The sequence below is a fragment of the Molothrus aeneus genome, chromosome 14 (assembly GCF_037042795.1).
Source record: "Molothrus aeneus isolate 106 chromosome 14, BPBGC_Maene_1.0, whole genome shotgun sequence".
NCBI lineage: Eukaryota > Metazoa > Chordata > Aves > Passeriformes > Icteridae > Molothrus > Molothrus aeneus.
The window spans coordinates 1,594,229-1,610,547 of NC_089659.1; the positions used below are offsets into that span (position 1 = coordinate 1,594,229).

Genomic DNA, 16,319 nt, shown 5'->3' on the forward strand with positions numbered 1-16,319 from the left:
GCTCAGCCTCCCCCAGGAAGCAGTCAGATCTACCAGCAAAGGCAAATGAGGAATAAATCCTTGTCTGGGGGGCCTCTGAGGATGGTACTGGTGACATTTGCTGAGCAGGGCAGTTTTTGGTGAGATGTTAATGACCCTCGTGGGAAGAGCCAAAGTGTTGACATCAATGACATGTTGAAATTCCCACTGAAATAAGTCTGGGAGCCCAGATCCTCCTGCACCTTGAGTTTGGTGAGGGGTTTTAGGAAGGAGCTGCTCCCCAGAAGCTGCAGCAGCATTCCAGGTGTGAACTGCTCCTTTCCTGTCAGGAAACTCAGGGAGTGAGCTGTGTGATCAGCCTGGAGGAGAGGCAGGCTGGACAAACACAGGATGGCAGGAATTGGTTTTCACCCAGCTCTGATGGATAAAGCCCCAGTATCATTTATTCCATCTTGCCTCGATTAGCTTTTCTTATCACACGAGGAATCATTATCTTAATGGTGCTATAATGACATCAGGCTGCAGGAGCAGACTTGATAAATAGACTCCAGAAGGTCGGGTTAGCTCAGTGTGTGTAGGTAGATGTTGTGGTTGTCTGGGGAACATCAGGACATGAGATGACTGTTTCCTCCTGCATTTCTCAAACTGCAGCCAGCCCTCTCCCTCCTGAGCAGAGAAGGGAGGTTCATGGTTAGAAAAGGGAGCTAAGGCATGTTCACCATCCCTGGGAATAGCAGGGCCTGGAGAGAAATCCTGGCTGTATGAAGAGCTGTGCCTGAGGCACCACTGAAATTCCTCTGGAGTTGGGCAAGTACAGCAAAGTGAGAGTTGTGTGATTCAGCAGGGAGGTGTAAAAGGAGGAAATCCAGCTGGTCAGGAGTGCCTGGGGAGGCAGAGGGTTCCTGTTCCAAGCTCCATCCTCACCTTGGGGACAGCCAGCTCCAGACACATCGTCCTTTGTCAGCCCTGCACGGGGCCCAGGCAGTGGTGGGGCAGTGCTTTGAGATCCTCTGTTGAAATGTGCTGAAGAGGGCAAAGGGCTGGACCCACCCAGCCAGTTCTGCTCTTTTCTTTAACTTAAACTCGTTGCTGTGACAGGAGTAATTAACCATAGAACAATTAGTGCTGGAGGTGTCTCCATGGCTTCCCTGTGTGTGGGGTATGGTATTCAGGAGGAAACTGAAATTGTGGGGTTTTTGAACGTTTCCTGAAAGATGCAAGTTGCTGTTGAGCTCTGAGGGAGCTGGAAGGGTCCTTAGGCAGCACTGCCAGCAGGGGTGGCGATGTCACTGTCCCCTCCCCAGCTCTGGCTCATGAGCACCAGGGGACTGCGCAGCAGGGTGGGGGCAAAGCCTGGGAAACAGCTGCTGATCAAAGGATGAGCTGCAATCTCCTAGGTGGAGGATGGAGTAAGCAGCTTGTAAGGCAGTTCCCATGGTTGTGTGGAGGAGATGTGCGTGTTCTCCGTGTCTGTGTCGTGTGGGCCCGGGGAGGGGCATTGTCCTGCTGGATGATCTGTCTGCACGAGTCCCTGTGATTGCCTGTGGGTTACCAGCATGCTTCACGTGCTGCTCAAATCGTGTTGGAACCTCAAAGAGAAAAGACACTTGGGGAAAAAACCCAAAAAACATAACACAAAAAAATGCCCCCAACCTAGAAGGGAAAAACGAGACAGTTTTAAATCTTTTTAATTGTTTCCTTCTGAGCCGAGAAATCCAAAAGGCTCCGAGTGACGTTGCCTGGTGCTATAAAAAGACATGATTTCAAGTGACAGCGCAGCATCTCTCACCAGTTTTGTCTAGCCAAATTATGAATCTGGGAATTTTCTTGTTCTCCTCGTGAGCAGCTCTCCCAGCCCCGCCCTGTGAGCGATCCCTCCGTGCAGCTGCAGCCGCGCTGCAGAATGAGGCACAAACCAGCAGAAGGAGCTCCAGCTCTGCCCGTGGGGTGGAGTTGGCTGCTGTGCTTGGAAATCGTTCCTTATCCATTGATTCTTCCCTTTGAATTCCGCTCGCCACGCTGCCCAAAATTGCCTTGGAAAAAGAGCTTTGCCCATCTCTTTCTGGTGAATTGCAGCGGAGTTATGGCTTTGCATATTAAAAAAATATCCCTCAAGAGACAATTTTGCACAATGGCCCCGAGTTCTGATGAGGGAACAAACCACTTCAGAGCAGAACAGAAAAATACCTGCCTGCCAGACCTTTCCCAGAATTGCTCTTTCTTAGGATTAGAAGATGTGCAGATTAGGCGAACCTTGCCCTCCCAGTTTCTGTTCTCCAGAACATGGGCGTGTCCAAAGAAACCAGAGGAGTCATTCTTGGGGCACCTGAGGCTATGGCAAAGTGCTGTCTCACAGTTCCACAAGGAAATGCATTCTGGAATGACCAGAGCACAGTGGTTGTATTTGCATGTCCCACACATGGTGAGGGTGCATGTCCTTGAGATCCACGGGTTTGATCCTTCAGGCCACTGGATGAACAAGAGAAATGCGAAACCTTCAGCTGCTTATGCCAGGAGAACCAGCCAGGAGCTTTTGGCATTCCTCCAGCCCAGATGTTGATGCCAATAGCCCAGATCACAGGGCCACACATACACCTGTGGGAAGAGCTGCTTTCCTGAGGGAGGGGGCAGGCTCTGCATGGGTGTGTTTCAAGCAAGGACAGACATTTTTCAGGAGTTTTGGGAAAGAACTGAGTGGGGTTTAGAAGTGATCTGGCCAGGGGAGTCTGCCCTTTTCCCTTTTGGAGAAGACAGACTATGGGTTCCATTCCTTGCAGTGACTCCATCACTGTCAGCAGACATCAGCCAGACTGTCCTTTCTCTACTTCTTCAGCTTTCCAAGTGCACAGCATTTTGCTGATCCAGGAGACTTCCTAGCATTTTGTATCATCATTAAAATACATTAGTTCACCATCCTCAAACTGGTTTAGAGGCAGTAAAGAGCCCAGCCACAGGATGCCAAAGCCATGGAACCATGTCACTGAAGCAAGGTGGCTTCAGGGACTTCCAAAGCTAAAAACAATTTATGTGTTCCCCCCAGTAGCAGCTTTAGATTCACAGCTCTGCTGTTGCAGAACATGAGTAATTTTAGTGGCACAAAGGCTGTTTAAGGTAATTTGTGGTCAGTCTGAGAGCCAAAGCAGATTTATTTCCCAACTCTAGCCATGTAAGGGACCTGTAACAGATCCTAACAGTCCCACAGATCCTAAAATCCTTCACCAGTCTTTGCTGGAAAAATTGGCCTCCAGGAGAAGGTTGACACTCCTGGATGGGCTCAGGGCTGGCGTTTGTCCTCTGCAGTTGGTCTCACTGGCCACACATTGGCCAGCCTGGAGATGGGCACCTCGGAGCAGGACAGTGCCAGGAGAAGGGATGGGAGAGGTGGGCAGAGAGGAGCTCAGTGCCCTGCCCTTGTGGGTTTCAGTCACACAGTGATTGAAATTCAAACTGTTCCTTGGAGTTCTGTACCAAGGAGGGTGGTGCAGAATTTGTGTCAGGTTTCCTGCAGCTGCCCCTGCCCAGGTGTGACCCCAGCACAGCTCTGGGGCTGCCCTCAGCTCTGCAGCTGGCAGACAGGACTTGGAGAGACAGAGTAGAGAAGTCCTTGATGAGTCACTATTCCAGCATGCAGATACAAATGCAGAACATCTCCAGGTCGGTCTTCCCAAGTAAGTTTGAACTGCTAATTGTGATGAATTCATTAAAGGTTAATGAGCGTGAATCACAGAGCAGTTTTTGCCCACTGTGAGGAATGATATTGGTTATTCTCTACAGTGGACAGAGAGCTGCACAAAAGACAGTAAAGAAGGAGAAATCAGTTAGACATACTCACGACATCTCCATCTGGTCTGAACCCTTTGAGCATTTTCACCCTCCATCGGTAAATTCCGTAGCAGGGAGAAGCGAATCAATTCTCTTCCCTAAAGTCACGCCTTAGCTCCTACCCCAAAGAGGCCCTGCCTGCCCAAGCAGCACCTGGCCCAGCTGTGTGGTGGGTGAGCTCTGTGGGTGCCCTCGTGAGGCTTTCCCTGTGTGTCAGTGCCCGTCGTGTGCCGCCGTCCTGCCCGGCCAGCGCTGGTGTGTCTGTGTGTGGTAGGAGCCGCATTGCTGTGCACACCTTGCTCTGGTTCCTGGGCGCTAATCACCGTATTTTGCCTTCTCCAGCACCTTCCCAGCCGAGGATCTCAAAGTGTTTTACAAACATTAATTAATTTAGCTTCACAACCCTCCTGTGAGGTAGGTGGGGGATGCCATCCCGCTGTCCAGATGAGGACACTGAGCTGCTTGGGGACAGTGGCCTCGCTGCTGTGGTTAAAGCCCGGGGAGGCGACAGCCCCCTCCTGCAGAAGGAAGAGCAGTTCTGCATGATCCAGAGATGGCCAGAGCTTACAGCAAGCTGCTCCACAGCCCTGCTCCTCTCTCCTTCCTGGAGTCATGGTTTCCAGCTGGCCCCGCTGCCCCGAGGCTGAAGGAGGGGTTGTCTTTGTGGGGAAGGACATCCAGACTGTGTCACTGTGCCCCGTAGGCTGCGCTTTGGTGGTGACACACATCCCTTCTGTTCCACTTCAGTCACCCTTTACTCACCATCCTCTACAACAGGATGCTGAAGCCCCCTCATTCTGTGGGAAAGCTGTAAGGGCAGCATCCCCTCTCCCCGTTCCTGCACAGGAGCTGTGCCTCACCTGTGTGGGAATTGAACATCTCAACCCTAAAAGCGTAGCCTTGCCAGTCCATCCATTGCTTCCAGTTTGGATTGAACAGAATCAGCCTTTTCTGCGTTGGCGTGCAGCCGCTTTTGGGCTGAAACCAGACTGGTGAATTGAGAACAAACCCTATGGAAAAGTCCTAAACTGTTCTAAAGAACGAGCTGCCCTCTGTGTAGGTGCATCCCTGCAGGGTAGGGCTTCTTCCACAGCAGCTCTGCTCCGTTCTGTGCGGGAACCGGAGCGGGGTGCTGCTCGGGGTCGTGCTTGGGGCTGGTCAGTGGGGCATGTTGGGGCAAGGCCGTTCTCCAGGGAGAGCTGGGAGGGAGGGTGAGCAGGAGCTTGGAACAGGAGTTGTTAAATGGGAGCAGGATGAGTTGGCCTCACGGGGCAGGGCCTGTCCCGGCTCTCCTGCCTCACACAGGACTTTTCCATGAGGGCGGGCAGAGCTCTGCCCAACAAAAGTAATGGATCCTGTCCCAGCCTTGGAGCTTTGGCTTAGGGAGGCAGCCTCAGAGCCGAGAGGTCAGGCAGGCACTGAGATTGGAGACTGGCCAGCCCTGGCATGTCCTGGCGTGTGGGACCGGTTAAGGAGCGATAAGGAGCGATAAGGAGCGATAAGGAGTGATAAGGAGCGATAAGGAGCAGTAGCATGACGAAGAACGACTATTGACCCGATTGCTCTTTGACTGATCTGTTTCTTTTTCCCCCCAATCATCGATGCAGGTGTGAGCTACTCCAAGTCGGTTCCTCCAGCCTACCCACCACCCCAGGATCCATTAAATCAGGGACAATACATGGTGACAGATGGCATATCCCAGTCCCAGGTCTTCGAGTTCACCGAACCCAGACGCAGCCAGGCACCATTCTGGCAAAACTTCAGCAGGTTAACACCATTCAAAAAATAATACCTAGAGAGATGGAGAATTTTAACTTAAAAGAACTAAAATTTAAAAAATAAAAATAAATAAAATTATATTTATAGATGGACCTTTTTTCGGAGAAGCACTGTTGCAACTAAATATATATACATATATATATGTATACACACATTTTAAAAATAATAATATATATACATATATGTATATATATAGAAGGACCAAAAACTTTTTTTGTTGTTTTTGGGAAGTAATCTGCTACTAGATACTAGGAAGCACCAATGATTTCTAACCATGTGACCTGTTTTATTTTATTTTACTCCATTGGTTGGACATCTCTTTTTGTTGGGTTTTTTTTTTCCTGTTTTCCTTCATTCCCATCCGAGTCGTCATTGGCATCCCAGAATGCTTTCTCGCTTGTGTGATTCCGTCATGGAACTTCCTCATGGACTACATTGGTGTATATTTCCTTTGATTTTATTTATGGGGGGGTGTTGTTTGTTTTTTGGAGTGCTGGGAGGTCTCTGCTCCCTGTCCCTCCCTCTCTGTCCCTCCCTGGCTGTCCCTGGTCCCCAGCCCGGGCACTGTCCCCGTCCTGCATCCCCCGTCTGACTCGTGCCTGTCTGGATGTGCTCCCTGTGCTCCCGCTCCGCTGCGCAGTATTTCTCTGGCTTTAACTGTTCTCTCGTGGGCAGGTGAAACCCAGCAGAAGGGCAAGCAGCTATTTAGGAAGTGAGGGATGGGTTTTCCTCAGTTCATCTTTTGCATTTTTTTAAGCACGTGTCTTTTTCTCAATTCGGTGTGATTTGTTCACACTCGGAGTAAGACGGAGAAAAGAGAATCAGGGGCTTTTCTTCTTTTTGCTTTGTTTCTGTGGGCTTAACTTTGATTTGTTTTCTTTTCAAGCTGAGACACTTGAAAAGCCCACTCCTATCTTTGTTTTCCATGCAAAGATAAAAGCTTAAAAACCAATGGCTTCATGCCTCCATTGCAGAGAGGAAAATTGGCTCCGAGGCTCCGACAAGCGGCCAGTTTTCTGTCTTCAGGAACTAAGGTCCCATCCTTTGGCCACACTCAGCCTGCACAGCAGCACCTAAAGGAGCACTAATTGCCATTTGCAGGAGCAGTGACCCCAAAAGTGAGCCCCAAGAGTGGCTGGCTGCTCTCAGTGCCCTCCCCACGCTGGGTCCCCCCAAGCTCTGCCCCGTTAGCGGAAGGATCCTCGCCCCAGCCCTGGGAGTGCCCACCTGAGGTTGAGCCCGAGCTGCAGAGGAGCTGAGAGCTCCTTGCAGCAGCTGTGGGTGTGACTGGGCAGCGTGGCCGTGCTTCTGTGCCCAGTCCCAGCTGGTGCTGGTCCAGTCCAGGCCCCTCCATGTCCCCTGGAGGGGTCAGTGCAGTGGGCCTGGGCTGATGGACCAGCCCAACCCTCCAGGTCTCTTTCTCTCTCTTTTTCTCCCTCTGGAGATTCACAGCTCTATTTTTAAAGACCCTTCCTACAATTTCAGCCTTAAGTACATTTGTTTGCAAGTGCAGGAGCTTATGGTTAAGCTTGTAAAACAGACCATTGTCAGGAGGAGGATTTTTTTTTTCCTAGGGCAAATGAGACTGTTTAACCAGATTTAGAAGATGAACTTGAAATCTTTGCAGAGCTATTCTGCAAGCTCCTTTGAAAATGTGGGATGAAGTGATTGATGAGGGTATTTGTCATTTTCTTTGGAATCTGATCCACCACATAAGCACCCCAGGACAAAGAGCATGGAGTTACTTTTTTTTTTTTTTTTTTTTTTTTTTTTTGTTGGCTATTTTTTTTTTGCCCCCAAGAAATCCAAGTTAATGGGAAGATCAGAGAGTGTGATTTCATTGTTTCCATGGAGCCTGTTTTATTTCAGGGCATGTCACAAGGGCGGCATTATTTTTATTTAAATCCCAAAATAATCTCTCTTATACTTTTGAATAATCTAGAAACTATCAATAACCAGCAAAGCCAGATTAGTGTTTTGGAGAGGAGGAGCGGCCCCTCTGTGACAGGCAGCGAGCAAACACCAGGAATGCCAAATAGGAAGCAACCCCATTTTATATCTGAAATTATTTTTATGCTCTTTTGTATCTTTGCATTTTTATGGCTAGATTTTAATGTGGGATCAATAGCAAATATTGTTTTGTTTCTTTAACAGAGTGGGTATTTAAAGCAGTGCATGAGATGGGTTCTCGTCAGTTAACTGAAATGTTTTACTATTTCTGAATGGCTGGAGAGAGGCAGAGAGAGAGAGAGAAAGAGAGAGATTCCAAAATGTTGTCAACTTGATGAAAATTTCACTTATTCCTTTTGCCTTTTTAATTGCTTAGGGAAAAAAAAAAACCAACCAAGTAACAAGCACATTAGTTAAGCCTGTTCATTTACTGTTTTGTGCCTCAGAGAGTGAGAATGAGACATCCATAATTTTTATGAGAAGATGCTTCCTAAATATTCAGCACTAGGAAAAAAGAAACACCACCGCCACACCATTATTTGCATCATAAATCAAGATCTGACAAGGCCACTTGTTGGACTCGCAGCTTCTTTGTTAAGTGGGAAGCCCGCCCGGGCAGCGCCGCTCGCGCTGGCGCTGGCACAGCGGCTGCAGGGACGAGGGGCTTGGCTCTCGGGCCTTCAAGAAAGCTCTTCCCCTCCATAAATTGCCAAGGTGCTGCAGGAGATGGAGCATTGGCACAAAGAAGAACCAGCACTGGGTCCCACTTGAGCACCTGCTGTGGCTGTCCCAGCAGGGAGCAGGGCTGGAGCGTGAGTGTGACAGCGCTGGGAGCAGCGCCCATGCAGACGGGGGTGACTTGACTGAGCATCTGGTACAGACTTTTCATTCCAATGCCAGACAGGAGGAACCCACTTCCCATTCCATATGCAGAAACAAGAGAGTTGTAACAAACTTACATGTTTACGGTATTTCTCTGGCTGAATCTATATATATATATATATAAAAAATAAAAAGAAACCCTCTTCCCTAGGTAAATGACATGCATTACCCTTAACCTAGACACTAGAACAGAGGATCTAAATTCAAGACTTTCGCCTCCCCACCCTCTCCAAAAAGTCAAACAAGAACCAACCTAGGTGCATCTAACAGTTGTAAATAGAAAATATTACATAGAGAAATATATTTGAAATTTGTTTCAGTTTCTGGATGGGCACCAGCCATCCATTGCAATGTTATTGATAGTACACTGTGGTGCTTTGGGTTTCTGGTTTTGTTCTCTTTATGCTCTGTCATCTTTTCATTGCAGCTACATTTCAGGGAACATGTATATTTAGTAGCTATTGTAAGTTCTGCATGGCATCACCAAGCTTATTTTTCCTTAAGAAGAAAAGAAGAGTCTGTAGGAGCTTAAAGGCACTATGACGACAGGGACTTGTAGCAGAGAATTTAAAAAAAAAAAAAAAAGGTTTTTAAAATTCTAGTTTGAAGCCAAATACTGATATTTTAGTGCTTTTGGGGTTTTAACAGTAAGAGCAAAAAAAGAAAAAAAAAAAAGAAAAAAAGGATTTTGGTAACCCAGCTGATCCGCACTTGCCAGTTTTATTATTTTGTTTATATTGGACTGTTTGACCCTGTCAAACAAGTGTCAAAGTTGTGTGTATAAAACAAAAAAAGTGTTTAAAAAAGTGTTGTAAAGACACTGAGCCTTATGAAAATATTTATGGAATTAAATAAAAAGAAGTGAAAAGGCATCTGAAGGCATTTTAAATCATTTTCCTCAGAGCGGGGTCACCCTTCTCCCAAGGCTGAGCACGGGTGGGCTGAGCTCCAGTGGCAACCGAGACAGCCTGTGCCACCAAAAAGTAGCATTGTCCTGGAAAAATCCCCCTGCCCTTGCTTTGTGCCCTCCCTCTGAACCGAGGGAATTGATGAGGACAGAACCCCTGGCAGGGCTGCTCCGAGTGCAGCTCAGATCAAATACAGGGTTAAATCCATTCTGTCCCTGCTTTGCCCGGCTCCCAGCCCACGGGGGACAGCCAGACAGACATCCCAGGTGTGCTGTGAGCAGCTGTCAGCAGCCCAGGTGTGCTGTGAGCTGCCCAGGTGTGCTGTGAGCTGCCCAGGTGTGCTGTCAGCAGCTGTCAGCATCCCAGGTGTGCTGTGTCCATACCAGGTGTGCTGTCAGCAGCTGTCAGCAGCCCAGGGGTGCTGTGACCATCCCAGGTGTGCTGTGAGCTGCCCAGGTGTGCTGTCAGCAGCCCAGGTGTGCTGTCAGCATCCCAGGTGTGCTGTGACCATACCAGGTGTGCTGTCAGCACCCCAGGTGTGCCGTGTCCATACCAGGTGTGCTGTCAGCAGCCCAGGGGTGCTGTGACCATCCCAGGTGTGCTGTGAGCAGCTGTGAACATCCCAGGTGTGCTGTGAGCTGCCCAGGTGTGCTGTCAGCAGCCCAGGTGTGCTGTCAGCATCCCAGGTGTGCTGTGAGCTGCCCAGGTGTGCTGTCAGCAGCCCAGGTGTGCTGTGACCATACCAGGTGTGCTGTGAGCAGCTGTGAGCATCCCAGGTGTGCTGTCAGCATCCCAGGTGTGCTGTGACCATACCAGGTGTGCTGTCAGCAGCCCAGGTGTGCTGTCAGCATCCCAGGTGTGCTGTGACCATACCAGGTGTGCTGTCAGCACCCCAGGTGTGCTGTGACCATACCAGGTGTGCTGTAAACAGCCTAGGTGTGCTGTGAGCAGCCCAGGAGCAGCTCAGAGCCTGTGGAGCAGAGCAGGGTGGGTTCTGAGGGGAGGGAGCCCGGCCACACCCGGCCCTGCTGCAGGGGGTCCTGTCCTGGGACAAGGAATGGGTTTTATCCCTGGAAAGCCAGGTGCTCTCTCCAACCCCAGTGACATTTCCCAGGTAAGGCAGGTGAGCTGTGTATTTCTAGACAGCCTAAAAATGCGATTATTACCAGGAGAAGGGGGTTGGGAGCGGTGCTCGTTGTCCCTCAGGCACAGGGGCCGGGTGATGGCAATAATCCCGGCCAGGACTGCTCCTTCTTCAGGGAGGGCTTTCCTCTCGTCCCCCTCTGCCCCGGGCTCCCTGTCGGGGTACGAGTGACCAGGGTTCTATCACACATCCCGCACAGGTGAGGGGACCAGTTCAGGGCAGTAAAAACCCACAAAGGTCAAGGAACTCAGAGGATGAGGGAGGAGAGAGGCAAAGCGGCGCCGAGGCTCTTGCGGGGCCGCGCCTTGAGCAGCTTCAGGAGCAGCCTCGCCCAGGCCTCAAACATCCCAGCTTCACATCTGCCTCCTGCTTCAGCAACGCCCCCAGCCCAGCTTTTATCTCTTGCTTGCCTTGCTTGCAGTGGAGAGGACGCTGGGGCTGTGCCGGGGTCTCCTCTCCCAGTGATGCTGTTTCCCTCCGGGTGTACCTGAGGGGAGCAGGGAACAGCAGGGACTGCGCACCCGAACTGCATCTCAGTGCAAACCTGCCCTTGGAGAGCTCCTCTGCTGCCACCCCGCTGTCTGTGCAGGCCAGCAGAGCCTTCCAGCGTTCTGCTCTCCCCAGGTTTGCAGAAGGAGCTGTGGGGAAGGATGGGAGAGCACAGGACCCGCTGGGGATGGATGGGCAGGGCACCCAGAGCAGGAGCGCGGGCACCCAGCTCCGGGTGTGCTCTGGGACAGCAGCACCACCGAGACTCCCGAGGCTCCAGAGGAGCCCTTCCCAGCCCTGCAGCCCTTCCCAGCCCTGCAGCCTTTCCAGCCCTGCAGCCCTTCCCTGCCCTTCAGCCTTTCCAGCCCTGCAGCCCTTCCCAGCCCTGCAGCCTCTCCAGCCCTGCAGCCCTTCCCTGCCCTTCAGCCTTTCCAGCCCTGCAGCCCTTCCCTGCCCTTCAGCCCTTCCCAGCCCTGCAGCCCTTCCCAACCCTGCAGCCTTTCCAGCCCTGCAGCCTTTCCAGCCCTGCAGCCCTTCCCAGCCCTGCAGCCCTTCCCAGCCCTACAGCCCTTCCCAGCCTTGCTGCCCTTCCCAGCCCTTCCCTGCCCTTCCCAGCCCTTCCCTGCCCTGCAGCCCTTCCATGGCCGGGAGCGCTGCTGCCGCCTGGAGCTGATGGCCAAATTCCGTCTCCCGTGTGATCTGTTTGGTTTCAGCTTTTCCAGCCAGCCAGCATTCAGCTACTCCGAACTTTGCTTGCATAAAACAAAAAGCAAAACCAAAGAAACCCATTTCAACCCCCCTCTCTTGTAGGGAGGCTGGGGTTGTTCCAGGGTGACAGCCCCGGGTGTGTCTGTGCCTCACCTGGAGCACAGGAATTTGTGTAGAGCTGGGAACAGCCAGGGTGGGCCTGGCTCCTCCTGGAGTGGGAGAGGTGTTTGTGAATGGCAGGAGTGTTTGGGAAGGGCTCTATGGCAAAGCTGGCTCTGGGTTATCCCTCTGTGTATCCATGGTGTTACAGAGCAGCTTTTGCTTTTTAAGGAATGAGATTTTCAGTCTGAGTGATGCTGCAGGGATTACACATCCCAATCCATCCCAAACAATCCATTTTCTTCTTACTCTGGGTTCTGCACTAAGTGCAGCAGCAGGGCAGCATCCCAAAGCATGTAATGCACCATCTGTGCTGGTTTATAAGGAATGACTGAAATTGCATGTGCTGGGAGATGGAATAGGAATAAGTGGCATTTTCAGAGTGTTTCCAAGCCCTGTCCACCAAGGGTTCCACAGTCAGTGGCTAAGGAAGGACAGGAGCTGTTAAACTACAAATATAATCCCAAAAGCTGTAGGTACAAATTGTAAAACTGTCTTTATTTGTCTGCACCTCCCACCTTTGCTACGGGAAAGAGACAGAAGGTATTTCTGAAATGCTTTTAATGTTCACATCCTTTTTTCTTCCAGCTCTCTCCAGGCAAAATTCATCCTGGTGAAGATTTGCACCTTCTCCTGTCAGAGCCACAGGAGTTTGTCACCTCTTGGGGGTTTGACAGATCTCTGTGCTCAGCCCTTTCCCAGGCTGGAAATGCTTCAGAAGTTTTCCCTGTTTCAAAAGCCCCTCAAGGCACATCCCCAAATTTCCTTCCAGCCCCTCCCTGTCCAAAACCAGGGTGGCCTGTGTGTTGTCTGAGGGACACAGAGCACTTTCCTTCTCTCCTGATACCAACAAAACAAGACAGGGAACACTGGGGAAGATTTATTTTCCATTCAGGAGAGCATGTTAAAGGTGCCACCCTTGCAGGAACACGTGTCTCATAAAGAAATCACCAGTGCTGCAAGCAGTGCCTGGTCTGGGGCACCTGTCAGATGTGACACTGCTGGGGGAGCTGGGAATGACTCTGGGGGGACAGGAGGGGGAACACAGGAATGACACACATGGGGCTGGACACAGAGCTGGGGACAGACACACAAGGGGATGGACACAGAGCTGGGACACACAGGACTGGACACAGGTCCAGGACAATCAGAGCTCTGGACACACAAAACTCTGCACACCCAGAGCTCTGTTCACAAGCAGATCCTGCTCACACCCACAGAGCTCTGCACACACACAGACCCATAGCACACACCTAGAGCCCCTCTGGCCTTGTTCTGTTTCACAGCTGGAACAGAGACACATTTTTGCCAGGATCTGGTTTTCCCACCACAAATCCTGGCACTAAATTCACTTATAAATAACCTCTGAGAATCAGCTCCAAGACACTCAGGGCTGCCTTCATGGCCAGCCCTGGAGCCAGTGGAATTAACTTCAGAAGAGAAGTTTCCTTCTCTGTTTTTCATCTGGAGAAGCGATTACAGGTTCTATTGGTGTATTTGCTTCTCTTCTTAGCTCACCTTTACAAAAGCTGTTCAGCTTTTATTCAGTAAATCCTCAGAGGGTGTGGATGTGCATTCAAACCTCTGCAAGGTCATAGCAGATCAAAAAGCAGCTGGCCCTTGCCCACAGTGTGGTCTGCCCTGGGTGGAAATGGTTTGGGACTTAAGAGGTGCCTCATCCTCAAGACAGCAGTCTTTAAGTCTGGTTTGACAGAGGCTGGGTTGACACCCTGAGCACTGCAGAAATGTGAGGGGAGCAGCAGGTTTGAACAAAGAAGTCATTTACAGGAGTCAGTCCCTGCTGCTGTGTCACAATGTCCTCTGTCACTGCTGTTCCTGCAGATGAATGGTCTGGGCAGAGCTCTGCTGAGCTGCACTGCCCAGCCTGGTTTAATTTCAATCTGGTGCTGCTGACCTGGACATTTGATAGCTTTTCCTTCATCAGTCACTCCTGTGCAGGGAGATTTGAGTCTGAGGAATGGCAGCACGTCTTGGAGTGGAATTGCTTTCCACACATTTGAGCCATCACACAAGTCCTCCGTGCTCTGTTTGGAAGCTGGATAAAGCAAAGTGCCATTTGCTCTGGTTTAACTCCTCAGCAGCCAAACTGTGCTTTTTCTGTGGCAAAAAAAGAGAGCAGCCTGACAGCACAGAGCTCAGGTGACAGAAAGTGGGTGCTTTTTACAGAGCCTGGTTTTTACACGGCCCTAAATCAGCAAAGGACAAGACAAGCAAATTGCACTGATAGTGCAATTGTCAAAATCTCTGTCACTCGCTGCCTTATCTGTCCTAAACCAGACTGTTTGTGTTTTGTGATTTATTTTAGTTGTTTGTGATTTATTTTTCGGCCTGGCTGGAGCCCAGCTCTGCTGTGCTGGTGTCCAAGGCCGGCTGCAGAGGGCTCTGGCATTCCCAGGGGACACCCAGGGCACACAAACGCCTGGGACAGTGCCCAGGAGCCCTCCCACCCCCACGGGGGGCTCATTACTGGGATGGGGCTGTGGGCACAGGGAACAGGGAGGGTTTTTCACTGGGCTTTGTCCTGACTCTGTGATTCTTCTGGCTTTACATAAAAAGGCACATTGGTGACAGGAAAAGGGGGGTGAAGGCCACACTCCCCCTGCAGCTCCAAGGGGAGCTGTCCCCACTGCCTTAACCAAGCCTTGTCCCACAGCTTTTTCAGGGAATATGTGACCATCACTCTGCTTTCCTCAAAGTTTCACTCCCCCACAGATCCAGGGCAGCACGAGAGGAGTGCCTGGCCAGCCCTGCTGCTGCGGTGGTTTCACGCAATTCAGAGGAAATCCCGAATCTTTGGACCAGGAAAGGAGAATAGGAGCTCATACAATAAATACCCATAACTGCTGGGAGCCAGGGGGGCCATGGGCTCTGGCTGTGCCCAGCAGGGATTGCTGCCCTTGCCCAAGGACTGAGCAGCTCCCCGAGCCCCAGCTCTGCTGCATCTCCTGCTGGAGGCCCCTGCTGCTGCTGGGACAGGACTGTGGCACCCCAGCTTTGTGTCCTGGTGACTGTGGCACCCCAGGTTTGTATCCCAGCCCCTCCCTGGCTGTGCCATGCCCAGCCTGCTGGGCAGCTGGGGCAGAAGGAGAAGGATGGAGAGGAGCAGAAATGTTGGCCCAGGCTGGTGTTCCCTTGTTCCTCCTGTCTGGATGCACCATTAAAGAGTTGGATTGTGCTGCCTGCTCCCAGCTGAGTGCTTTCAGCCTCCACAGGGCTCCATTAAAGACATCCCTGGCTGTGTGGGGGTCCCAGGTGGGTTTGTGGAGCAGGGGGGTAACAACACTTCCCTGGCAAAGGGAAATGGGTGCTTGGATTCTGCCATCTGGGATGTGCTGACTGTGGATTCCCAGCACAGGGAAGCCAGGCTGGGCTGGCAGGGGCTGAGTTCTGGGATCTCCTGCAGGGTGCAGCAGAAAGCAGAGCCCATTCCCAGAGGCTGCTCCAGCAGAGCCCACGTGCACCCCAGGGCTCATCCCACTCCCCACACAGAGCCCCTGGAGGGAGGGGTGGAAGCAGGGTCACAGGGGGTGCCTGGCATGCCCAAAAATCCAGAGAAAACAGCTCTGAGAGGGGGGAAACCTGCTCAGCACTGGGCTTTGTCCTGACTCTGTGATTCTCCTGGCTTTTCATAAAAAGCACATTGGTGACAGGCAAGGTGGGGTAAAGGCCACACTCCTCCTGCAGCAAACACAAACAAAGGCTGATCCAAACTGCAGCAGAAATGCCAGTTTGAATGTCTGAATTCCATCCTCCACCCCAGTTATAACTCCTCTGCCATTCTCAGGAGAAATTCCAAGAGGGCAGCAGGGAAAGGGCACTGCCCTCAGTGCCAGGATTATTCACCCCTGCACCAAACCACACCATGGGAACACAGGGGCTGCTCACTGGGGTCTGCCAGGGGTGCAAAGAGTCTGAAAATCAACAGAAATGCTGTGCTGGGCTCCCCCTGTGCAGGGCAAACAGATGGTTCCAATAAATAACCATGGCTGGGAGGGTTTCTATCCAAACCCTGTGGAGGGATCCTTCAGGTGGAACTGAGCATGGAGAAGCTGCCAGCAGAGCCACCAGCAGCTCTGTCCAGCTGTGCTTGGAGTGAGGGGCTGGGAAAAGCCTTAGCAGCAAAGGCAGAATGAATGGCATGGGAACACTTGTCTAGGTAAAAGAGATGGAATTTTTAAAAAATTGTTCCTCTTGACTTGTGGCTCGTAATGAATTAAAGCTGCTCTGGAAAATGCTCATTTCTGTTTGGCTGCAGTGCTGGAGCTGGGGAGGGCTGGGCTGGGGTGGCCTCAGGGACATCACTGCAGGGGCTGGGGCCAGCAGCAGAGGGCTGAGGGCTGCCAGCACCAGCTGTGACCAAAGGCAGCGTGTGCAGAGATCCCAGCGCTGCTGCAGGGCACACCTGGGACACAGCACAGCTGAGAGCCCCCTGGGGCCTCCTGCCCACCCCAAGCTGGGCATTTGTGCCAGCCCAGCCC

The 16,319-nt window shown here is 51.5% G+C and overlaps 1 protein-coding gene across 11 annotated transcripts in view; it reads left to right on the forward strand.

The window, feature by feature from the left end:
* Positions 1-16,079, forward strand: part of ARHGEF9 (Cdc42 guanine nucleotide exchange factor 9) — a 179,380-nt gene extending 163,301 nt beyond the window's left edge. For 7 of the 11 annotated variants that reach the window (XM_066559268.1, XM_066559266.1, XM_066559262.1 and 4 more), the window contains exon 10: positions 5,409-9,284. In XM_066559268.1, coding sequence (XP_066415365.1) covers positions 5,409-5,590 — 182 coding nt within the window. In that variant the 3' untranslated portion in view covers positions 5,591-9,284. Of the gene's footprint in view, positions 1-4,143; positions 4,216-5,408; positions 9,285-14,553 lie in introns of those variants that run through there. The other 4 variants (XM_066559257.1, XM_066559260.1, XM_066559258.1 and 1 more) reach the window with 4 other exon arrangements.
* The last annotated feature ends 240 nt before the right edge of the window (positions 16,080-16,319 follow it).